Here is a 24169-nt window from a genome sequence, read left to right on the forward strand (position 1 = left end):
AGCCATCGATGGGAGAAATAGGAGAAAGTGAGAGACGCGAGCAAGCTACGGGTATAAGTTCCAGCCGTTCGGCTGGTGCTGGGTTGCCGAACAGCTGGGCCGATAAGCTCAGCACCAGCTAGCCTACCGAACGGGCTGATAGTGTTTTCCAGCTGGCTTGTTCGGCTGGCTGGCCAGCTTTTTGTTCCGATCATAGCAGTATTTTTCTCTCATAAAAAAACAATGGCTACAGTATTTTTCAGCTGGTACAGTGTAAAACTAATGGCTGGCAGGTGGCAGCGCAGTCCAGCAATGCACACGATAGTATAGTACGCCGTATTTGCGCGTAGTCAGAACAGAACTGAACACAAAATCGCCCGGCACCAATAAATGCCACACGGGCCGGACCTCCTGCTGGGCCTCGTGGTTAGCCTGCTGTGGCCCTACTAGATGGGAATCAAGCCTAGCAGGCCCTCCACGAAATAGGCTGAGAGACAGTATGGGCCTATTGTGCCCGTCGTGCGCCGCACGGGCTCGAAACTCCGTAATAACGGCCCTGCGCTGCGCCGGCGGTCTGGTAACCGTCAAGGTGCCGATGGAGCGTGTTGCCTGCGAGGAGAGCCTTGGGCGAAGGAGACGGAAAAACAGGACTACAGGAGACATGCGGATGCGGCTGCCGCGGTGCCGCCGGCACAGGGCAGCGCGGTATGCGGCATGCCGCCATGCCCCCACCCCACCCACCACCGCCGGCGCCGACCGCGCGTCGCTGTGAGCTAGGCCGCGTCGGCGTGTTTTGCGCGGGGGGGGGAGGGGGTCTGGCGCGCCGCGCGCCCGCTGAGATATGACCCCGGACCGACGGAACGCGCGGGGCGGTCCGGGCCCGGGACCGGGAGTAGTGACGAGGCGGCGGAGCGGATCCCGGCTTTCGGGCGGTGCGACGCCGGCCGCGCTTGCTGATTTCCCGGCAACCCAACACGCGCGCTGTGTTGTAAAAAAAAAAACACGCGCGCTGCGTCACCGAGACATCTGAAAGGACGGTGGGCCATGGCGCCGCCCGCTCTCCTCTGTCGTCCAGGTGTTGCAAGACGACAGGGACTCAGAGGGGGCGGGGGCACGCACCGGAACAGTGCGATCGGTCATCTCTTCCCGCGTGCCCAGCCCAGTCTATCTAGCCGAGTAGCACGAGCACCGTATGAAACTGAACCTGAACATCAGATCAAAAGCCGTCGCCGCCGGAGACGGTATAGACTACAGAGAGGTAGACGCACTGTTAGCACGACCCTAGCCTAGCTCATGCGCGTGAATTCCAGCCCACTGATGAATGGAATAGAAGTTTAAACTAATCTTACTTGGCATGTTTTCGTAGTTGATTGAGGTTAGTAGATCAACACTAATCATCCTACTCCAAATCAGTGTGGCTGTAGGAGGAACCATGCTGCTGCTAGCCCCAATATTACAAAAAGAAACCTCCAACGCAAATGGAGGAATCGCAGGAGGCCAAGCAGCCATGCATGGCGAGTTCTAGTTCCTGACATATGCTGATTAGACTACCGCTCCACTACCCAACTAAACCTTACCCAACAAACTAATAGGCATTCCCTAATCAAACCAAAAGAGCCACAGTTTTTGCCTATCCACCTCCACCGTAGTACCCTTGTAAAGCGATGGATGTATGTTCAAGCGTCGGTCCACGCGGCGAACATTGGCAGGTGCGCGATGGACACGCCGGGCCTGGCGGATGACACGGCCGACGGCGAGACCCAGGATCCCAACGGCAGCGGGCAGCCTAGCCTGGGCACCGCCGCCGCGGGCTTGGCGAAGAACATAGCGAGGCCGCCGCCGCCCCGGTCCGGGCTCTGCTCCCGGGAGTTGCTCACGCTGGGGGCCAGCGACGACGCGTTGGACATGTTCGCGCTGGCGCTGCCGCCCCCCGTCCCAGCAGCGTCCACGGACACGATGTCGTGCAGCAGCGAGAACGCCTCGCTCGACAGCAGGTCCTGGTGCTGCTGCTGCTGGCCACCGCCTCCCCGCGCGACGGAAGGAGCCGGCAGCGCCGCTGCCTGGATCTTCCAGGTGTCCGCCACGCAGCTGCCGCCGGCCTGCACCAGCGCCGCGGCGGCGCGGGCCACGGCGTCGGCCTCCGAGACCGGGGAGGCGGCCGCGTCGCCGTCCTTCTTGCGCCGGACCTGCTCGCCCGGGAGCAGCGTGTTGCTCTCAATGATCTTCTCGACGTCGTACCGCGTGATGTCGAAGTTGGTCACCGCGTTGAGGCCCCGGAACTTGATGGCCGCCACGTCGTACGCCTCCGCCGCCTCCTCCTGCGTGCCTGCACAAAAACGGATCCACCTTAACACCCGCTTAAACACCAACACGGCGCGCCAGGAGTGACAGCCATCGGAAATGCGCTTTTGGCCGGGCCAACGGTCAAACGGGCAAAGCGCGAAAGCGACGCGATCGAGCGTGCGAACGCAAAGCCGAGCGCGGCCAACCCCGACTGCGGCGGCGCCAGCCTTAGGGAAAGGAGGCCGGATGCATACGCGAGAGGGCGAGACCACTGGGGCCGGCGAGTCGATGCATGCGCGAGCGAGAGAGCCAAAAGCACGCAGAGGGCAAAACATTCTTTGGGGGAGGAGGGCCAGGGCATCGCAGAGCGCAGGGGCATCATTGGGGACGCTCGCTCGGTTTTCGACCATTGTGACTGGACACCCTGCGTCCTTAAACCGTGACACACCTCTGCGACGGCAACGGATAGCCCGTCTGCCAGCAGTCGCACTGGTGATCATGATGCGTGATAGATAGATAGATAGATAGATAGATAGATAGATAGATAGGAGTTGAGTTTGCAATTGCAGGGTTCTCTAGACACTGATAACGACTTGGAAGCGTGAGAAGGTGAAAGAAAGAACAAATACTGAATGTTCCCAGGTAGAGGTCCTTGTTGCCCGAGACGCGGCCGATGCGCGCCTGCCACCGCCCGTGCTGGTGATGCCTGCGGGAAATACAACTAGCGTTCGTTTCAGTAACCTTCCAGTAGCACATACAACGGGAAAATAGACCGTGCAGTATTTCGCATTGATCCAGACGTGATGAATGGCCGTGCACAAACCTGGTCACTCCACGGTAGATCGAAGCACCACGCGAGAACCCGCTGCTTTTCCTGCAACAAATGGCGATCGATTCGATTCCCTCCGTCACAATCTGTTCGAACAAACCAAACATCCTAAGCAAGCATCAGAACAGAGGATTAATACCTTCTCAGGTGAGCGACATACTCCTGCCTGGTCATGTTCTCCATCTCCTCCAGCTCCTTCCTGTAGTCCTCGATCTGAATCAGCGTCAAAACGGTGGAAACAACAAGAACATCAATCGGCACACATTGTGAAGACACCGCCTATATTCAGACTACCGTTGTATATATTCAGTTCATTACCGGGAAATTTACGTGCGTGGACTTCCCCCAGTACTTGAGCGCCGCCAGGTCATACGCCCTCGCGGCCTTCTCCTCCATGTCATACCCGCCTAAGCCAACCAGAAAACACAAGATTACTGTGACCTGCCTACACACAGGATTACTGATCCCAGTGAGCAGTGATTAAATACGAAATGCACGTACTTACCGAGGTAAACTGCAGGGAGGCAGTGGCAGTAGTACGTCGTCCCAGAAGTTAATCAATCCCCATGGGTGAAGGTTCGGCAGAGAGACACGGGAGTGCAGTTCATCAGGCTCTAGCACAGGGAGTTTTCCTAGGTGAATAAGATGAAGGGCGTAGCTAGGCTGCCATGGCGGCAGTGGCGCGTACCTTGCCGGCCTTTCCGGGACTGGCCTTCCTTCCTGCAGCTGTTGTCCCAGAGGTGCGCCTCATACCTCCCCGTCCACCTATGCCTGCTTTTACACGGTGGAAACCACGCGGCGAGTGAGCGACTCGTGCGGGACGGGCGCCGGATGGTTCGCGCGGGTGCGACAAAGACGGCGGCCACGGCGTACGGACGGTCGGGAGTGGGGAGGCTGGGGATACCTGGTGACGCCGCGGTACTTCGACGTGCGCTGCCCGAATGTGTCGATGGACTTGCGGTGGACGACGGCCTGCTTCTGCCCGCCGCCGCGCTTCTTGCTCCCGTCCATGGCGACGTACTCGGTGACGGCGTCGGCGTGGGCGCCGACTTGCATGGTGATGCTACTGGACTGGGACCCCGTCCCGGAGCTCATGGAAAGGGCCAGCGGGTGCGGGTTGCCCTGCAGCGGCACGATGGCGCCGGCGCCGTTGACGTCGTAGCCGCCGCTGCCGCCGCCGCGGGCCGAGAACCAGCTCGCCGCCATTGCCGCGGCGGACTGCTCGTCCACCATCTGCCCGTGCCCGCCGTACACGTCATGCCCGCCCGAACCGGGGATCACCGCGCACTGCAGGTAGCCGCCTTGGTCGTGGCCGTGACCGTGCGCGTGGTGGCTGTGACCGCCGCCGTAGTAGAAGCTGGAGCTGTCCAAGCTCAGCGCCATCACAGTGCTCGCGCCCAAGAAATCCTCCAGCTTGGGCGATGTCGAGGATACCACCACCCCTGATCGATCACGAGACAGGAACTTGTCAGAGCCATCCAAGAAACGTAGAAAAACAAGCATACGTACTAGCTTACGAGCCATCCAAACCAAGAACTCGACTGTAGCAGCAAGTACGATCGAGCTAGTGCTCGGAAGATCTCATTGCCGACCTAGAAACAATGCCATTGAATCATTGGACGAGGAGCTAGCTTATTACCATGACGTTCTTGCTCGCTCCTATGGAGGGCCTCCACGATGCACAGGGAGCCGTCGGAGCTGAGCGGCATAGAGGAGAGCCCGGGGTAGAACCCCCCGCTAGCATTGGCGGGACCATCGTGGCCGCCGCCGAGAGCGTAGCCGAAGGGCGCGGGCGAGGAACAGACGACGGGAGGGTAGCAGAGGCCTCCGTGGTGCTGCTGCACCGGAACGCCGCTGGAGCCGTCGGCCGCGCCGTCCATGGTCGCCGCCATGTGAGGCGACAGCGAGAAGCCGAGCCAGTTGCCGCCGACCGCCGCGTCGCTTCCGCCGGTGCTGCAGCTGCTGATGTTCTGGCTGCTGTTGCTGGTCATTTTGGGGAGACAAGGCGGGCAGCCGGGCAGGGAAGGGAGGAGGGCGAGGACGAGGACGAGGACGCGGAGGTGGTTGGAAGAAGAGACGATGAGAGATCAATCATTGGCGAGTACATGCCGCAATGATGCCGCCACTCTCCATGGCTGAACAGGCTGCGCGCGTTTGAAGGGGGATGGGAGGGCTTCGGTTTGTGTGTGTGCACAACCTCCGTGCGAGGATGGGGGCGACAGTAGTGTAAGCTAAGCTGAGCTAAGCTCTGGTCGCATGTGCGCGTGTGCGGATGGAGGGGCGCGGAGGAAGAAGAGTGATCGGCGAGGCGACCAGAATGTTGTGTGGGGATAGCTTTAAAGCGTGCAAAAGGAATGAGCTTGTGTTGTGTCTCGGCTCGCATTTGATCCACACGCAGGAAGGAAGAAGGGGGAGCAATGTTGGTCGGAGACGTAATTACTGTTGACCTATTCCCTGGGTCATAAGGCATAATTAAAATACTGATGACTGATTTACTGTGAGAGAAAAATACAATTTATTAACTATACTAAACACTTGGAGTGTTTGTGTTTGGTTGCCCGCCTCCCTCCGCCACGCCACGAGTACATGGCGGCCACAATAGGTCTGGCTACCGAGTGCGGGAGGAGGCGGATTTATATGGGTTGGGTCAAGGGGTCGGGGAATATGATTCTCTCTAAGAGTGTTTTAGTTTGAGAAATGGAGTTATCCATCATCTTCTCACTTCTTACTTTTTTTATTTGGTTTGTGAAATGGGATGAGTTGATTCATCACCACCTCATTTCTCACAAGCTAATATTAGCACATGCATGAGAAATGAGTTGGTTTTACCAAAATTCATGAAATAAACTCATGATGCATCACTTCATGATGCATGGAGTGACTCCACGAACCAAACACACCCTAAACCCCCTCAATCCCTTCCAATCCCATGGAATGGGAAATAACCGAACGAAGCTTGAGGGGTTCCGTTAGATATAGCAATGACCGGACTTAGATTATTTGTGTCACAGGGGAGTTGGGAGAGGTATTCCAAGGTACTCATTGGAATACCCATGATTTTGGTAAAACAAACAAGACAAAACACTGTTTCGCCTGATTTGTTATGAGAAAAAAACATTGTTCCGGCTAAAAAAATAAGCTGAAAAGTACGGAATAAAAAAAAAGCGAACATGGCCCAAATGTACATGTTATGTAGTATTAGCATATTTGCCTTGTACTGTGAAATAAAATTCCAAAGTCAAAGAAAATAGCTTCCACATCCACACAAAAATCCTCCACCATACTATAGACTTATGATCATATGGATCGTTGCATATTACATTGTACAATTTTATTCGTATCGAATACCCTGATGTAATTTCTTGGCTTCGTGTGGTAGAACCGCCTAATCTAATGCCTCCCAGCAGTACTTGTCTTCCATTAGACACTAAGTTCCTAAGAGAAGACACTAAACTACGCAGTCCCGTCGAGCACACCCTAAGAGAGAACTCAAAAATCCATATTTTTCGTCAGGGTCATAAATGAGAGAATAAAGTTTACAACATTTTTAAATCATTTCTTACATCTCTTTATTACAGTACCAAAATATTACCTCAATTTATTATAACAGCGGAATATAACAATGTTATAAGAGTTACAGAGGAAGCAGGATTGATTTAAGGACATGGTGGAGCATTAACATAATGGATATTTTTATACAAGAGATGCTAGCAGATTTTATATCTTTTCTTATAAAAAACTTTCGTGCGGGTAATAAATAAACACTACGGTCGTAGCGTGAAAGAAATACACTCTAAGCCCACCAGTAGGTTTCCACACACAAGAGTCAGCTCTATGTATCCTCCGGGTACCAGCAACAGGGGGAATAAAACCTTGAATACTCGATTGTACTCAGCAAGACTTACCCGCAAGAGGACAATAAAAGACTCCAATGATATGCAAGGCTATCTGGCTTGTGGGTTATTGCATCTGCGGAAGTATTACTAAACGTGCGTCTTTATATTCAATTTCATTAGCAGTCATCCTTAGTTTAATAGCTAACCATTCTATGTAAGCACCTATGCTACTTTCAAGCATGTGGTAAGCAATCAAAACCATTTTATCACCTTTCAAGTTCCAGTTCTTACCACAGTGCTAGACCATAGCCAAGTCGTACCGTCTCACAGAAACGGCGAATCATAAATCAATGTATCCCAATTGGGTACCCCGAAACATACGCCCCGTTTGTACCATAGGCACAAACAATACCAACCCATTCCACTCTTGTCATAGGGTCTAGGTCCCCGTCCAAACTTGGACTCTAAGCCTCCATATTTGAGACCTGGTCTCAGTATGGTGCTTAGACCTCCACCTTTCCCCGCCGCCAATCAGTCGGTCCAAAAAGAGCCAGAACCCACAACAAAGAGCGTAACGAGCCTTTCTGCTGCCATAAGCAAGTATGTGCTCAGGATAATAAGTCTCTGACCTAACTACCATCCACAATAATGGATGGTCCTCAATCGACATAGGCGGAATAAGTGCAATCCGAGCCTCGCTCGAATGCCTAACCAAGTTCAAATCCAAAGTACCATTTCGCTCGGTCTCCAATTATCATTCATATATATTCTATGTGACAGTAACAATAATATCTTTCCTATCTCTCGCGAGTGATAGGTAATCACTCGACTTTTATTAGATCCTATAGCATATCAATATATACGATCCTGACATACTAGCAGGACTCATAGGATAAGGATATATATGCAAATGGTTTTCATTCAACTCCTTAAAACTTAATGCACAAGCATAAGATAAAGTGCAGAATAATAGAGATTATGCACCGGGACTTGTCTGGGTAAGATATAACTAAAAGTTCGCATTCCATCATAGTGACACGATCATCAAGGCATCATCTTTTCTACTACTTCAATCGACTCCATGGTCCATCGTTGTTTCTATTATGATATACGTGGATGAAACATAGAGACGTAAATAATCAACGGAAACCAAAACTCTTAGAAATACGATTACGCCTCGCAAGCTAACGAGCTAGCTCTAATAACTAACGTGCTAGGCTCCGTATCCACGTCGCCAAGTAATGCTTGTCTCCAGAAAAATATTTTAGTTCAAAAATCCCAAGGTGTTTCGATATTTTATTGATTAAATATATATTTTTGAACTAAGGCTCATTTAACTATCTTAGCAAACTAATTATTATGGAGCTACAAAAATTACAGTGAGCACCTAATAATATGAGAAATTTACTGTGAAAGTTTCAGAGCCAACACTATCACCAATTTATCACAACAATTTCTACAATTTTATATCTTACAATATTAAGCATCTTAAATAAATTAGATAACTCCAGAAAATATTATAAAACTATGTGAACAAAATAAACTATCAGATAGATCATGATTTTTGGAACCTAACAAAATTAGTTTCATAATTTTTGGACATCTATATCATTTTATATTAGTTATCAAAGTTCAGCTCAGAAATAAAAATGAAAACCTATTTCTATTTTCTCCAAAAAGATAACCGAATCCGGTCTAACGTGGCCCACGGCGAGGAGCCCGCGTGCGTGTTGACATATTAGCAAAAGCACCCCTGGACTCTGAACAAAACAACACGCAGTCTATGTTACTATTCCTAGAGACAGCACCTATGCAAAAAGACCATTGCACTCTCTCCTCTTTACAATGGCATGGTCCCTGGCCTCCCCCGCGTGCTTCGGCACGGCGAGCGGTGGCACTAGCGATAGCGCCGGCCACCCGAGACCCATGCTAACCTAGCTAAGAGATCCAATCTCACCAAGGGGTCGACGCGAGGCGATGGGCGGCGATTGCATGAGCCGGGACGCCGTAGAAGGACCTCTCCATGATGGCGGGCACCCTATGACACTAGCGATGGTGTTCTGGTGAGCCACAGCAACAACAAGGCAGTAGGGGTAGCGAGTGAGGAATAACAACTCACTAGTGACCTAATTGAGGTGCTGGCTTAGTCGGAGATGACCTGAGCGAGGCTGGTCATGTTCATGCTGCGAGGTGAATGGTAGACCACAAAGGCACAACCACATCAACAGCGAGGAGGTGGCACTATAGCTATGACTAGCATGCGCATGGCGTAGGGGGGCTCAAGGCGGAGCTATTGGTGCAGCCAATTCGATGCGGGACTAAGTGGGGAGGACTGTCCATGTCGCGGGCGGTGATGGGTCTTAATGACACGGTGGTGTGGTGAAGCTCCAAAATTGAGGCTCGACTGAGCCACGATCAAAGTAGGGTGGGGACTGCTGGAGAGGGGACGTGAGGACAGAGCGATGGGTGTAGCGAATTAATGGAAGGCGTCCTCTTGTGTTAAGGCACTCTGGCGTGATGCAGCGATGGCGGCGGTGACAGAGAGGCGGACAAGGCAGAAGCGAGCGAACGGGAGGTGGTAGGGACTCGGTTATAGGCTCGGCATGTGTGTGCTTGGCGGGATGCAATTGGCGCGACTTGGGTGGCCCATGACCAAGCGCTAGCCGACGGCCACGCGCTCGCTGCCGACATGGCCCGCGCGCCACAGTGCCATAAAATGGCAAGGTGACGGCGATATGATCTTGTGCGCGTAGCATCAAGGTGGGCCAGTAGCGCAGCGTAGCGGTAGGCATGTAGCGTGGCAATGAATTATAGCAGTAGTGGCATCAACGCGGTGCAAGTGTGGAGGCAGCAGCAACACCAGCGACTGCCACGGTGGCAGGGGCGGTCGGGTGTAGAGTGGACCAGCGGCCTAGCAGTGCGGCTAGAGCAGCCAAGCTGCGGCAAGGCCATGGTGGCCACAGACGGTCGGTGCGCGGCCACGTGTGTGCGCACATCACAACCGTGTGGCAACGCGGGTCGGCCATGAATGGTGACCACACGCATGGCTGTAGACAACACAAAGCTGTGACATGCCCAAATTTTAAAGCAAAGCAAAAGCTGCTGATTAACTCGACTAAGGTTCAACCAGTTTTGCTAACCTAAAGCCAACCATACCAACTATCTAGCAGAGCAATCGCCATGACCCAAGAGCAACTAGATAGGTCGCTAAAAGTGTGCCAACATAGACTCGTCTCTAAAGTACCAGGTTCACGAATAGAGCGCCACAACACGGTTACAACGCGTTGTAAGTAGGTTTGGGCAATTTTTATGAGAGCAACGTGACATCCAACATAACTTCGACCTATGCCATACTCAAGCACTCATTTTGATGCAATCAACAATACCAAAACTTGTAGCTAGTGTTTAAATATTTTTGTTAGAAATTAAATGTCAAAATAGCATTGTCTTAGTACTTTTCCATACTTAGAAAAGTTAAGGATTTTAGTTGGGGCTAAGTAACCATTAACTCTTTTATCGCAAAATTTAATAGGTCTAAACCTTGTTAACTTCAACCAACAAATACTTCATGCAATAGCTAATACCTTATACTAACCCATAGGAACAAAATATTTAAGCACCATTTAACTATTTTGCTCAATATAATTCGCCAAAATGGTATTTTAACAATAGTTCAAGTGTTTGCCGACTTAACGAAAAGAGCTTGTCTTAACGTCAAATCGGATTTTGAGCTCCCAAGAGCGCTAGTTAACACAATTTATTTTGATTTTTCTCAACCACAAAAGTGAGTCACATAGAATTTATTTATCATTTCACGCGTGTTATAAATTTTTAAAACCAAAAAACTTGTTTGGCTAATTTCTCTCGGACCTAAATCTCGGTGCTAAGTGTCGGGGACCAATACTAGGATACCCGAAGAGGAGGAGCTAATGATCATCAACATTGATTCATCCGAGCTATCGAGAGCATGACTACAGCTCCAATCGACCCCATAGGTGCGCAGGCTCCGCCTCGCCCGACCTCTGGTGCGCGGGCTCCTCCTCTCCCGACCTCTAGGTTAGGGGCCCCACCTCGCCCGACCTCTAGGGCGGGGGCCCCGCCTCACTTGACCTCTAGACTAGGGGCTTTGCCTCACTCGGCCTCTGGGTCGGGGGCTCTGTCTCGCCCGACCCCTCAGGCGAGGCTCTTGACGGAAGCCTGTACCGCCGCCAGCCACTATGGGCCAGAAAGTACAACCCAAGGTCAAACTTCTGGCATCGTGCAGTGAGCGGGCACATCTCAACATGACCCGTGCCTACGACATGTCACTCTAGGGAACTGACATCACCAACAATGACGAATGTGTGGTCACTATGTTGCCTACTCCCTGTATGGTCACTAACCAGCATGCTGGTTCGCTGCATCGCCCGCCATGATGAAATGGGACGTCATGACCCACTGACAATGCCGAGGTGTGGTATTAGCGGTGAACAGGCGCCCGACGTGGAGCCATCTCTATCACCATCTGTAGTGTCGACGGGGCCCGCATAAAGGAAAACAAAGGCCTAACGATCCTGGAAGCCTTCCTCTCCTTGGCTCTCCTCCCTCTTTCTCTCTATGTAACCTGCTCTTCCCCTTTGTCCATAAAAGGGGATGCAGGACATCCTAGGAGGAGGGCGGTTCACCACTCTACATAGCTGTAGACATCAAAACACACGCCCTAACGCGCCTTGGGAGCACACACACATCAGAGACTTAGGACCTGTCTCTCTCTCGCTCGTTTGTAACCCCTACTACAAACTTTTAGTGCTAGTAATATGAGCTGCAACGACGAACTGGATGTAGGGACTTTCTGCCCAAACCAGTATAAACCTCGTGTCCTCTAAGTACACCATCCGAGCCAAACGCGCAATACTAAAAATTTACTAGTTGGTAACTCGAAACACCGACATTTGGCGCCCTAGGTAGGGGCTTTTTGGGCGTCTCGACATCCACATCAGGCCTCGGATGGCTAGTCATGGTGTCAGCTGGGTCCTGAGCATGCACCTGAATTTCATCATCACGACGATCGTTGAGGCGCTTGAGGAGTGTAGCTACACACACCAAAGGCCCATGCCTCAGGGAGCGACCAGCTCCTTAGCTTCGATTACGAGAGGTTAGAGCACCAGCTCAGTGCTTTCCTAGGACACCAACTATCGGTGTTTTGGATCGGGGGGTCCTCAACCAACCAGTGAATTTGAACTGCGTGCCCCTAATCCTAGATGGTGATGCAAAGAGACACAAGATTTACACTGGTTCAGGCAATCGATGCCATACGTCCAGTCTGAGAGATCAATCTTGTATTCCTTGCACCGAAGTGCTTCTAGTAGGGGTTACAAGGTAGGGGAGAGAGGGAGCTAGTCCCAGGTCTCGGCAAGGTGTCGTGTGGGCTGCTTGTGATGTTGCTCTCAGGCGGTTGGGATGTGTGCGTGTGTGTGTTACAAGGTGTTCTTCTCTGTTTTTCTAAGTGGCCCAAGTCCTCTCCTTTTATAGTTGAAGGAAGGACAAGGATAGTACATGCGTTAACTATGCGGCGTCGTGCCAATAGGGGCGGCATGTCCGAGCCCTATGGCCTGTTTCTATGGCAGCGTGGTCGTCGGAGTGGTCTGTCCTTGGAGCACTAGGGCGGCGTCCTAGTCCCATCCGATCCCATGCGTCGTGGGAGCCCCGGGACTGCCTCGGAGTGGGTGCAGCGGTGGACGTGCAAGCCGCTATGGACGGACTATGCGCGAGGCCGAGGCTTGGTCGGTGCCGAGGTTGCACCACGGTGGGGGGTCTCGGCGGGCACAAACCCCGAGATAGCCGAGACCTTGGTGCACAGTGCCGAGGCCCCGAGTGGGCGGCTGATCTGGTGCGCCGGCTTGGAGGCGGTGATGACCCGGGCCAAGTTGTCTATGCGATGTTATTTTCAAGGCGGGGGATGCAGGACATAGTATAGGGTGGGCGCTGATCATGGGCACAGTGTCAAAACATAGTAGCCGGTAATCCCCGCCGTGCCCTGTCCCAGCCGGTATGGCGCTGATGCGACCTCAGGTCCCATCGACCATTCTGTGGCATTGAGCCATCGTCCGGTTGAGATTACGGGAGTGGTTGAAGTATTAATAAGACATGACGTGATGTCAGGAGGGTCGGTCGAGGTGGGGGCGACGGGCTGTAGACGAACCGGCCTCGAGTGACACGGAGAATGAGGCCTCGCGCGAGACAAAGAGCGGAGCCTCGCGCGAGATGGAGATCAGACTCCCTGCTGAGGCCTTCCGTAAGAGGCCTCGCGCGATACGGAGAATGCACCCCCTGTCGAGGCTTTCCGTGAAGAGCCTCTTGCGAGGTGGAGATTGTGTTCCCTGCCGAGGCCTTTCGTGGGGAGCCTTGCACGAGGCAGAGATTGTGTCAGGACGCCGAGACCTCCTACGTGAGGTTCGAGGTGAGGCGGAGAGCCTAGCGGGCTCGGACGTGGCAGGTGAGGGGCCCACGGCTTACCTTCTAGCTTTGTTTTTTGATGGGGCTTAAGTGACCCCTTTGATGTTCACTCAGGGTACCCCGTTCTAAGGTACCCGACAGTAGCCCCCGAGCCTCCGGGGGAGTGCGTGCACTCTCCCTGAGGGTTTGCCGAGGCTTGGGTTATACCCGCTCCCGTAGGAATTGGGTTTTTTTTTCTTGAGTTCCGGTGGGTGCGCGCGAGCGCACCCACCAGGTGTAGCTCCCGTGGCCTTGGAGGAGTGGAGTTATTCCTCCAAGGGCTTTTTTCATTTTTGCGTTTGAGCAAGTAGTTTTTATCGCATTTGTCGAGCCCATAAGCGCAAGTTCGGGTTGCGGGGGTCTCGGCGAGGCTGCAGGAAAAGCCCTCTAGCCTCCGCACGGAGCGAGAGGTCCATCAGGGGTCCCCTGACTTTGGGTATGACCCTCACGCTTCCTTTTCACTTGGAAGGAGGGGTGGAATGTGCCAGGCTACCCTCGATGGGCATGAGCGTGGGCACTTCTGGTGAGCTGTTATCGGGTGAGTCCGAGTGGAGGCCCGTACCTCGTTCACTAGGGGAGGGCTAGTGGTCCAGAGACACACTCTAAGAGTACCAGAGGGTTTCTTTAGTGGGTGCTGAGGCCGTTCACTGGGCCTCGATGGCTCGGTACCTCCCTACGGTGGGATCCTATTCGGAGACTTCCCTGCAGGTCTTGGACACGACTTAGGACGCCCCGAGCGATTGTTCGCTCAGGCCTCAACCATTCATTGGCTCGCCCCAAAGTCATTCCTGACTCTATTGCCCTAGGGCGGCTGTCGAAACCTCTTGGAGGCCCAGCCTTTGAACCCCTAGATCGTAACGAGCTCGGTGCCCTTTTATCATGTTTGTAACGAAACCTCTAGCAGGGACTTGGACCGTTTGTCTTTGTCTTGGGTGCAAGAGGAGCCCCCGAGCCTCCGCCTAGAGCAAGAGGGCGGTCGGGGGTCCCCTGACCTTTTCATCCGACCCTCACATATCCTTTTCGTTCAGATGGAGGGTTTGTTTGTCGAGCCCATTCTGGTCTCGGCAAGGTTGTAGGAAGAGCCCCTAGCCTCTGTGTGGAGCGAGAGGGCCATCGAGAGTTCCCCTAGCTTTTTATACGCCCCTCGCGCATGAGGGTTTGTTTGCCGAGGCCCCTTTGGGCATGAGCCCGGGTCATGGGGTCTCGACGTATCTGCAGGAAGAGCCCCCTAGCCTATGCATAGGGTGAGAGGGCCATCAGGAGCTCCCCTATCTTTTTGTACGACCCTCATGCTTCCTTTTCGCTCGGAAGGAGGGTTTGTTTTGCCGAGCCCCTTTGAGTGCGAGCCGGGATCGCTGGGTCTCGACAAGGTTGTAGGAAGAGCCCCTTAGCCTCTGCATAGAGCGAGAAGGTCATCGGGGGTTCCCTTGACTTTTTGTGTGACCCTCACACTTCCTTTTTGCTCGGAAGGAGGGGTGGAATGTGCCTTGCTACCCTCGGTGGGCACGAGCGGTGGCACTTCCGGTGAGCTGTTATCAGGTAGTCCGAGTGGAGGCCCGAACCCTGTTCACTAGGGGACAGCTAGCGGTCCAGAGACACACTCCAAGAGTACCAGAGGATTTCTCTAGTGGGTGCCGAGGCCATTTGTTGGGCCTTGGTGGCTCGGTGCCTCCCTACGGTGGGATCCCATTTAGAGACCTTCCTGCCGGTCTCAGACACGACTTTGGGCGTCCCAAGTGTTTTGCTTGCTTGGGCCTCGGCCCTGTATAGGCTCGCCCATGGTCGTCCCTGACTCTGTTATCCTAGGGTGGCTATCGAAACCTTTTGGGGCCCAGCCTTCGAACCCCTGGACCGTAATAGGCTCAGAGCCTGGTTCCTTCATACGAAAGGAATAGGTCGTGGGGAATATCTTCCCTATTGGCTCGGCTATGGGTGGTGCGCCTTTTGAGGCGGTTTCCTAGGGAGGCAAAACAACGCCTGCAGCCATAGTGGCCGAGCGTGATGTGGTGGATGGGACGTAACTATTCTCGCATTTAATGAGAGAGATGTGGGCGCGTGGGCCAGCGAAATCAGCTCGTGATTAACTGCGCCGGATCGGGGGGGAAACTTCCCTGATTTTGTCACCCATTCATTTCGCCTCCTCCCTGCATAAATACTTGAAGAGTCTCACCCCTCCTCGTCTTACCTTGCCTGCATTAGCACTGTCTCTGTCGAGCCATCGCTAGAGCAGCAGGTGCCGGGAAGAAGAGGGGAGAAGAGCGAGCCTAGGGAAAAAGCGAGAAAAAAGCGAGAGCGTGGGAGAGAGAGAAAAACTCACCACCGCACCTGATTCCTCCATCACACCCATGGCCGACAACATCGTCATTGTCGAGGCGGACCCCTGGGATCCGTCGGACGTCACCGAGGAGATGCTTCAGTCGCTTGTCGATGGTGGACTCCTTCGCCCGGTGATAGACCCCACTAGGCCAGAGTGGATTGCTCCGTACAGCGAGCCAGAGCCGAGGCCTCATGATGGCTACGTCATGAGCTTTGTCTCCTTTCACGAGCGCGGCCTTGGTGTCCTGGCAGATCGGTTCATGCGGGCGCTCCCGCACTACTATGGCGTGGAGCTCCACAACTTCAATCCCAACTCCATCGCTTAGGTGGCTATCTTTGTTGCCGTCTGTGAGGGGTATTTGGGGATTGCTCCCCACTAGGAGTTGTGGCTCCACCTATTCCGGGCGGGGCACACTACCAAGCCGATGGCCACGTCGGGTAAGAGGAAGGCGACGAGGGCCGGTGGCTGCACTCTCCAAGTGCGCTAGGACCACCTACACCTCTACATCCTGGCCCAACTTGCGTCCTCCAATCGCCGGTGGTACACGAGTTGGTTCTACCTTCGCAACGATGATGGAGGACTTCCCCCCTACACTGGGCGGATTATGGGGAGTTGCCCAGAGAGATGGAAGTACGGTGTCCCAAAGGACGACTAGCCCAAGCTGCAGCCGCTTCTGGAGGGGCTGGCGAGGCTGCGGGGCCACGGTCTCACTGTGGCTGTGGTCGTGGCTGCCTTCCACTGCCGGAGGGTGCTGCCGCTGATGGCTCAGTGGCGGTGGCTATTCGAGATGAAGCCAGGTGAGCCCATTGAGGGCACCTAGATGTCCTCCTCCGCCCTTTCCGACAAGAAAATTCTTCGTCGGGTGGGGGAGACGGTAGAGGCAAAGCTGAGGGGTGGCAACTTGACCCCTATCGTGTTGCGGCCATCGCGAGGGTTCCTCTCGTTGGTAAGTCGTGTGTCGCTGTAGCCTCCGAGCCACCTCAATCTCCCCTTACCCCTTGTTTCCTTATGCACGTCCATCGTTCCTGTAGGGGATGAGGGACATGCGCTCCTCTCCGCCGCCCGTCCCTGAGGACGCGAGGCGGCGGGTGATCAACCGCGTGCACGCCGACGCGCAGAAAAAGCAGAAAGACACCAAGGCGGCGAAGCGCATGAAGCAAATCCTCATGCACGAGGAGCTGGATAAGCGCCGCCATCAACAACAGAAGGATGGTCTCCCGTTGGAGGAATCCCCATCGATGTTGCTGTCGATGGAGGCCTCGGACGAGGATGACGGGGGCGAGGTGGAGCGAGGTCCCCTGGACCACCTTCCTGACGTAGTGGAGGTGGTGCCCGAGGCGTTGGCAAGTAGCCCGACACTCCCAGGAGGAGGAAGAGAAGCAGACCCAGGGTCGGCGGTTGCCCGCTCTGGGGCCGAGGCTGACACGCCCGAGGCACGGGCGTTGGGCAAACGCGCCGTCAGCCCAGTGGGCTCGGCGGCCGTGGTGGAACAGGTGGTGGTGGAGGCGACGCCACCACGCCCACAGAGGACCAAAGGGGCGCCGGGGTCCATTAAGGACCGACCGGCGCCGATGGATATGGAGGCAACGCCTCTGCCGCCGCCTCTGCCATTGTGGACGAGGTTTGCCGTGGCGAAGCGGTTGCCGCCCCGTTCAAGGTAAGTGTATTCTTGGCAGGGTCATAGTGCCTTGCGTTTGCCTTTTGGTCTCGCGCTGACCCTATAGGTTATTTTTCCTTAGTCAGAAGCGGCCCGCGGACGAGCTTCCCTTGGTGCCCCTTAAGGCGCTCAAGGCGAGCCCCGGCTCCTCCGCCCACTGGGTGGCGGAGGCCCAAGCCGCTATCCAACACGGCGCGGCATCAGCGAGGGTCGACCCAAAGGAGCTCGCCGCCCAAGGAGGGGCAGCCGAGGCGACCCCTACATAGACGAGGGAGGGAGTGCTTTCGCCCCGCGAGGGCGAGGCTCACGAGTCAGATAGGGCCAGCGTGCCCTTGGTTGCCGAGGCCCCTAGGGTCTTCGAGGCTGAGCGATGGAGGGAAGGGCGCCCAAGACCACCGAGACCGCAGTGGCCACGGTCGGTGTTTCTGCGTCTTCCGAGGCCACGATGACGGGGGCCAAAGCCCCCGAGACCATCGAGACCGTCGAGGCCATAATCTCGGAGGCCAGAGCCCCCGAGATCACTACGGCCGTCATAATGGTGGCGAGTCCATCTGTCTAGGAGGTGGAGATGAAGGTGGTGGAGGCCTCAGTGGTGCCCTTGGTTCAGGGGCCACCATTGTTGCGAGTGAGCGCCCGGGAGGCGGAGGTCTATCCGATCTCCTCTGATGATACTTCTCGAGCGCGGGAGGTGGTCGACACCGAGGAGGCCGGTGCCGTGGAACAGCCGGCGCCGATCTTGGATAAGGGAAACTCGGCCCTCGTGTGGGCGTGACCCGAGCCTCACGGGTGGGATCACCCACGGGTACTGTGGTGAAGCCGGGATGACCCTGAGGGGGAGCCTCTGTTCACCCTTAAGGATGCAACCGAGGGCGGGCGCTGGGGCACCTTCGAGCAATACCGCTAGCTGGCAGAGCGGTCGCTACGGACGGCCCTGTCCGTGGTGGCTGACAAACTGCCCGGAGTCACCTAGGTTCGCATTTTCGTTTCTCACACGATGTTGTCCTTTTCTGGTTTTGCTACAATTAATGAGCCCTGTTCTGGTTCCCCAGGAGCTCGAGACCTGGTCCCTTGGGAAGTCGGTCTTTCTCTGGCAGGAGAGGGGCATCTAGGACCAGCTTCAACAGTAGAAGGGCCTTCTTGCTGGCACCAACGAGCTCCTATCGGTGCGGAGCGCGGAGGTAGAGGACCTCTGCCTTCGTTGTGACGACGCGAAGGTCGAGGCGGCCATGGCCTAGACGCAACTCGCCCCTCTGGCGGCGCAGGTTAAGGAGTTGGAGGAGGAGCTCACCCGCGTGGTCAGCGATTGGGATGCCTTCAGGGGCTAAGCCGTTGAAGCTATGGCCTCAGCCGCAGCTCTCGCGGGGCAGCTGGGGGCAGAACAGAGGGCACACTAGCTGATGAAAGGTGCCTTGGATGAGGCCCTTGCTGCAGCTAAGGCCTCGTGGACCGAGGCTGTGGTTTGGAGGGGGACGGTCGAGGGTGAGTTTTAGTCCCCTCATTTTGTTTTCTTTTTCTTATGTTCGCTCCCTAACTTTCTTGTGTGACGCAGAGCTGGGGAGTGAAGCTTCTTGGGTGGCTGAGGCTTCTCGGGTTAAGGCCTACCAGGTCGAGACCTGACACTGGGAGCTGAAGGCCAAGGGTGGGTTCCATGGGCTTCCTCTCCTAGTTTAGGTTGTTTTTTCCCTCGCTCAACCTTACTCTATTCTCCATGGTGCAGAGTCAGAGGCGGAGGTTACTTGGGCAGCCGAGGCTTCCAGCGCGGTGCAGACGATGCTCAAGACCGAGATTGGGGAGCATGAGGTGCTGAAGTGTGCTGCCCTTTCTGCCTGCGAGGCCTTAGAGGTTGAAGGGGTTCAGTTAGGTAGCTCCCTAGGGAGCCATTTGATCACGCTGAGCAACCAGATGTGCAAGCAGCTCCGAGGAGCGCTGCACATGGGTGTCAAGCGCGCGCTGGCCATCATCTCTTCTTAGTACATCGGCGTCGACCTCTCAGCCGTCAGTGATGGGTATGTCCTGCCTAATGATGACGAGGAGGCTGACGCGGCGGTCACGAAGCTGATGGAGGCGGCAGAAGGCCCTGGCACGGCGCTAGCGACGCTCTTTGAAGAGGAGGTGGTCCCTCCCCAACCATCTGCCGATGGTGAAGGCCCTGAGCCTTGATCTAGGCCCCGGGGGCTATGTAAAAATAGAGTAGGAGTTATTTTTATATCGTAATGCTTGTGGCCGTCGAGGCCTTTATTTTTGAAGTATTTGTGTTTCTTAGTTGTTTTTCTCGTGTTTCCGAGCCTCTACCCTCTGTTGCTCCTGATCAGATTTTTATTGCAAAATACCCCCTTGGGGCCTAAGTCGTCCCTTGGGCGAGAGGTAGTGAGGGAGTGTCGTAGCCCAAAGGCGTAGGCCATCTCGCGACTCTACCAGCCTCTTGCTTAGGAAACAGACCTTGGTTCGAGGGGTTTTTACAACTGATTCGTCAGAGCATGCTAGAGTCTTAGCGTAGGAATTTTTGCGAAAAACGACTGAAGAATGGTGCATGGGACCTAGGGGGAGTCCCCCATCTAGCCCCCAAGGGAGGCTTGGTTCTACCAAGGCAGAGCCGAGTCTCCCTTGCCGTGTTACTGTATTGCCGAGACCTACGATGGGCTCGAGGGGTTTCTCGAAAAATTAGACCAACTAAAGAACACTTTTTAATTGTATTTCGAGAAACGACATATACACTGCTTGGAAATTTAGGGATAAAAGCGACGTTGCTGTTCTATGTTCCAAGCGTTGGTGAAGACTTTGCCCTTCTCGTTGGCTAGCTTGTAGGTCCCGGGCTTCAGTACTTGGGTGATGATGTACGGTCCTTCCCAAGGCGGGGTCAGCTTGTGGCGGCCCTTGTTGCTCTATGCTAGCCTCAACACCAGGTCACCTACCTTCAAGTCTTGGCCTCGAACGCGTTGGGCTTGATAGCGCCGTAGGCTCTGCTGGTATTTGGCCGAGTGTAGTAGCACGACATCTCAGGCTTCCTCCAGTTGATCGAGGGTGTCCTCTCGGGTGGTGCGGTTACTTTGTTCGTTATAGGCTTGTAGCCTTGGGGAACCATATTCCAAGTCAGTGGGGAGGATGGCCTCGGCCCCATAGACTAGGAAGAAAGGCGTGAACCCCGTGGCTCGGCTTGGAGTGTTCCTTAGGCTCCAGATGACCAATGGGAGTTTGGCGAGCCATTTCTTGCCAAACTTTTTCAACCGGTTGTGAATCCTTGGCTTGAGGCCTTGTAGGATCATGCCGTTGGCACGCTTTACTTGGCCATTGGTCCTTGGGTGTCCTATGGCCGACCAGGCCACATGGATGTGGTGGACATCGCAAAACGTCTGGAACTTTTTGCCGATGAACTGTGTCCCATTGTCGGTGATGATGGTGTTGGGGACCCCAAATCTATGGATAATATCAGTAAAGAACAGCACTGCCTGCTCAGATTTGATTCAATTGATCAGACAAGCCTCGATCCATTTGGAGAACTTGTCGATTGATACCAGTAGATGGGTGTAGCCCCCGGGGGCCTTTTGTAGAGGCCCGACCATGTCGAGCCCCCATACGGCAAACAGCCACGTGATGGGGATGGTTTGGAGGGCCAGGGCTAGGAGATGTGTTTGCCGAGCATAGTACTGACATCCTTCGCAGGAGCGCACTAGCTTAGTGGCGTCAGCGACTACCGTCGACCAGTAGAACCCTTGGCGGAAAGCGTTCCCCACAAGCATCCAAGGCGCCGCATGGTGCCCGTAGGCGCCTGCGTGCAAGTCCCAAAGCAGGGCTCAGCCTGCCTCGGCAGTGATACATCGTTGGAGGACACCTGAGGGACTTCGCCTGTACAATTCATAATTGTAGAGGGCGTAGGTCTTGGCTCGGCGCGCAAGCCGTCGTGCTTCGATTCTGTCGCCAGGAAGCTCCCCCCGATCAAGCCAATCGAGGAATGGGATTCACCAATCCATGTCTTGATCAGTCTGCGGAGGCTCGGTGTTGATTTCCATGACCTCGAGCTCGGTCGAGGGGGTCTCGACAATGGAGGGGGTGTTGAGTTTTGCCATGGTTTCCATCGGTGGGCCCTCCTCTGTTACCAAGGTGTAGTTAATGGAAGGATTGTGGAGGTCTCTGGCAAAGATGTTCAGGGGGACCGGTGCCCGTGCCAAGGCCATCTTTGCTAGCTCATTGGTGGCCTCGTTGTACTTCCACGTGACATGGTTTAGTTCGAGACCATTGAACTTGTCTTCTAGGAGTCATACCAACTTGCAGTAAGCCTCCATTTTGGGGTCGAGGCAATTTGACTCCTTCATCACTTGATCTATGACGAGCCGTGAGTCGTCTTGGATGTCGAGGCACCGTGCCCCAAGTTCGATGGCGACTTGTAAGCCGTTGATGAGGGCCTCATACTTAGCCATGTTGTTGGAGGCGGCGAAGTGGAGCTGCACCATGTAGCGCATGTGTACTCCGAGGGGCGAGATGAACAGCAGACCCACGCCTGCCCCAGTTTTCATCAGGGATCCATCGAAGTACAGGGTCCAGCACTCCGTCTGAGTTTGAGCAGGTGGCAGTTGGGTGTCTGTCCACTCAGCCACGAAATCAGCCAAGACCTGAGACTTGATCGCTTTTCGAGGTGCAAAAGTCAAGGTTTCCCCATAAGCTCGACGGCCCACTTGGCTATCCTGCTCGAGGCCTCCCGGTTTTGAACTATCTCCCTCAGGGGAAAAGATGATACCACAGTTACTAGGTGAGACTCGAAGTAGTGACGCAATTTGTGCTGGGCCAGGACCATGGTGTAGACCAGCTTCTAGATGTGGGGGTAGCGTGCTTTGGTCTCGAAGAGCACCTCACTGATGAAATAAACCGGACGTTGGGTGGGCAGAGCATGCCCCTCTTCCTGCCTCTCTACCACTACGGCAGCGTTGACCACTTGGGTCGTTGCGGCGACATAGAGTAAGAGGGCCTCTTCCCTAGCCGGGGGTACCAGGACGGGAGGATTTGTGAGCAGCATCTTGAGTCTGTCGAGGGCTTCTTTGGCCTCAGGGGTCCAAGAAAAACGCTCAGATTTTCTCAAGAGTCGGTACAGAGGCAAACCTTTTTTGCCAAGGTGCGAGATGAAGCAGCTCAGGGTCGCAAGGCATCCCATCACCCTCTGTACTCCCTTAAGGTCTCTGATTGGTCCCATGCTGGTTATGGCTAAGACCTTCTCCGGGTTGGCTTCGATGCCGCATTCTGAGACTATGAACCCCAAGAGCATGCCTCGGGGGACCCCAAACACACACTTCTCGGGATTGAGCTTGATGCCCTTCTCTCTAAGGCATTTGAAGGTTATCCTCAAGTCGTCGATGAGATCCTCGGCTTTTCTGGTCTTGACCACAATGTCGTCTATGTAGGCCTCGACGGTCCACCCAATGTTGTCGCCAAAGACCTGGGTCATGCACCACTGGTACGTGGCACCTATGTTTCTGAGGCCAAAAGGCATAGTCACGTAGCAGTACATGCCGAATGGTGTGATGAAAGAAGTCACGAGCTGGTATGACTCTTTCATCTTGATTTGATGGTAACTAGAATACGCATCAAGGAAAAACAAGGTCTCGCACCCTGCAGTGGAATCAACAATTTGATCGATTCGAGGTAATGGAAAGGGGACTTTTGGATAGGCTTTGTTCAAACTGGTGTAGTCTACGCACATCCTCCATTTTCCATTTTTCTTCTTGACTAACACAGGGTTAGCCAACCACTCTGGGTGGGACACTTCTTTGATGAATCTGACCGCCAAGAGTTTCTGTATCTCCTCACCGATGGCCCTACGCTTTTCCTTGTCAAAGCGGCGCAGGCGTTGCCTTGCCGGTATAGATCTGGCCTGGATGTCCAGGGCGTGCTCGGCGACCTCCCTTGGTATGCCCAGCATGTCCGAGGGACTCCATGCGAACATGTCGGCATTTGCACGGAGAAAGTCGATGAGCACGGCTTCCTATTTGATGTCGAGGGTGGCACTGATCCTCAGTGCTCGGTTGTCGAGGCAGGCGGGGTTGACCGGGACGAGTTTGATGGCTTCCGCGGGCTCGAATGCCCCCGCATGACGCTTGGGGTCAGGCACCTCGCCACTGAGTTGGTCGAGGTGGGCGATGAGGGTCTCGGCCTCTGCAAGAGCCTCGGCGTACTCGATGCACTCAACGTCACAGTCGTATGCATGTTCGTACGTGGACTCAATCGTGGTGATACCGCTGGGGCCTAGCATCTTGAGCTTGAGGTAGGTATAGTTGGGGACTACCATGAACTTGGCGTAGCACGGCCGCCCCAAGATGGCATGGTAGGCTCCCCCAAACCCGACTACCTCAAAGGTAAGGACTTCCTTGTGGTAGTTGGAGGGTCTGCCGAAGCAGACGGGAAGGTCGATGCACCCGATGGGTCATGTGCGCTTCCCTAGCATGATGAAATGGAAGGGGGCGATGTTGCCTTGGAGCCTCGACCAGTCGATCTCCAAGAGCTCCAGGGTATTGACGTAGAGGATGTTGAGGCCGCTGCCTCCATCCATCAACACCTTGGAGAGTCGGGTGTTACCGATGATCGGGTCAACAACTAGTGGGTACTGCCCAGGATTCGGAACATGGTCAGGGTGGTCATCTCGAGCGAAGGTGATCACCTCCTGAGACCAGTCGAGGTACTGGGGGGTGGCCACCTTGATCGAGAAGACCTCTCGGCGTTCCCTCTTACGCTGCTGTGCCATAAGGCGCGCCGAGGGTCCACCGAAGATCATGAAGGTGTTGCGTACCTCGGGGAACCCGTCGTCCTTG

At 54.7% G+C, this 24169-nt stretch overlaps 1 protein-coding gene across 1 annotated transcript; it reads right to left on the reverse strand.

Moving 5' to 3' along the window:
* Window positions 1–1392: 1392 nt before the first annotated feature.
* On the reverse strand, window positions 1393–5412 carry LOC136537949 (AP2-like ethylene-responsive transcription factor CRL5). The gene is made up of 9 exons (XM_066529925.1): window positions 4731–5412; window positions 3996–4533; window positions 3780–3862; window positions 3597–3605; window positions 3410–3498; window positions 3231–3304; window positions 3086–3136; window positions 2892–2968; window positions 1393–2305 (listed from the first exon to the last, which is right to left on the reverse strand). Exons 1-9 carry the CDS (start codon window positions 5080–5082, stop codon window positions 1656–1658), a joined length of 1923 nt encoding a protein of 640 aa, XP_066386022.1. The 5' UTR covers window positions 5083–5412; the 3' UTR covers window positions 1393–1655.
* Window positions 5413–24169: the final 18757 nt, after the last annotated feature.

This window comes from Miscanthus floridulus, chromosome 2 (genome assembly GCF_019320115.1).
Source record: "Miscanthus floridulus cultivar M001 chromosome 2, ASM1932011v1, whole genome shotgun sequence".
Taxonomy (NCBI): domain Eukaryota; kingdom Viridiplantae; phylum Streptophyta; class Magnoliopsida; order Poales; family Poaceae; genus Miscanthus; species Miscanthus floridulus.

What these genes read in the sequence shown, in the direction of transcription:
- LOC136537949 (XM_066529925.1), bottom strand. Translation starts at nt 5,082, where the DNA reads ATGACCAGCAACAGCAGCCAGAACATCAGCAGCTGCAGCACCGGCGGA. An exon ending in GAGCGAGCAAGAACGTCATG is followed by an intron (nt 4,534 to 4,730) that starts GTAATAAGCTAG and finishes GTGATCGATCAG; the next exon opens with GGGTGGTGGTATCCTCGACA. An exon ending in ATCTACCGTGGAGTGACCAG is followed by an intron (nt 2,969 to 3,085) that starts GTTTGTGCACGG and finishes TATTTCCCGCAG; the next exon opens with GCATCACCAGCACGGGCGGT.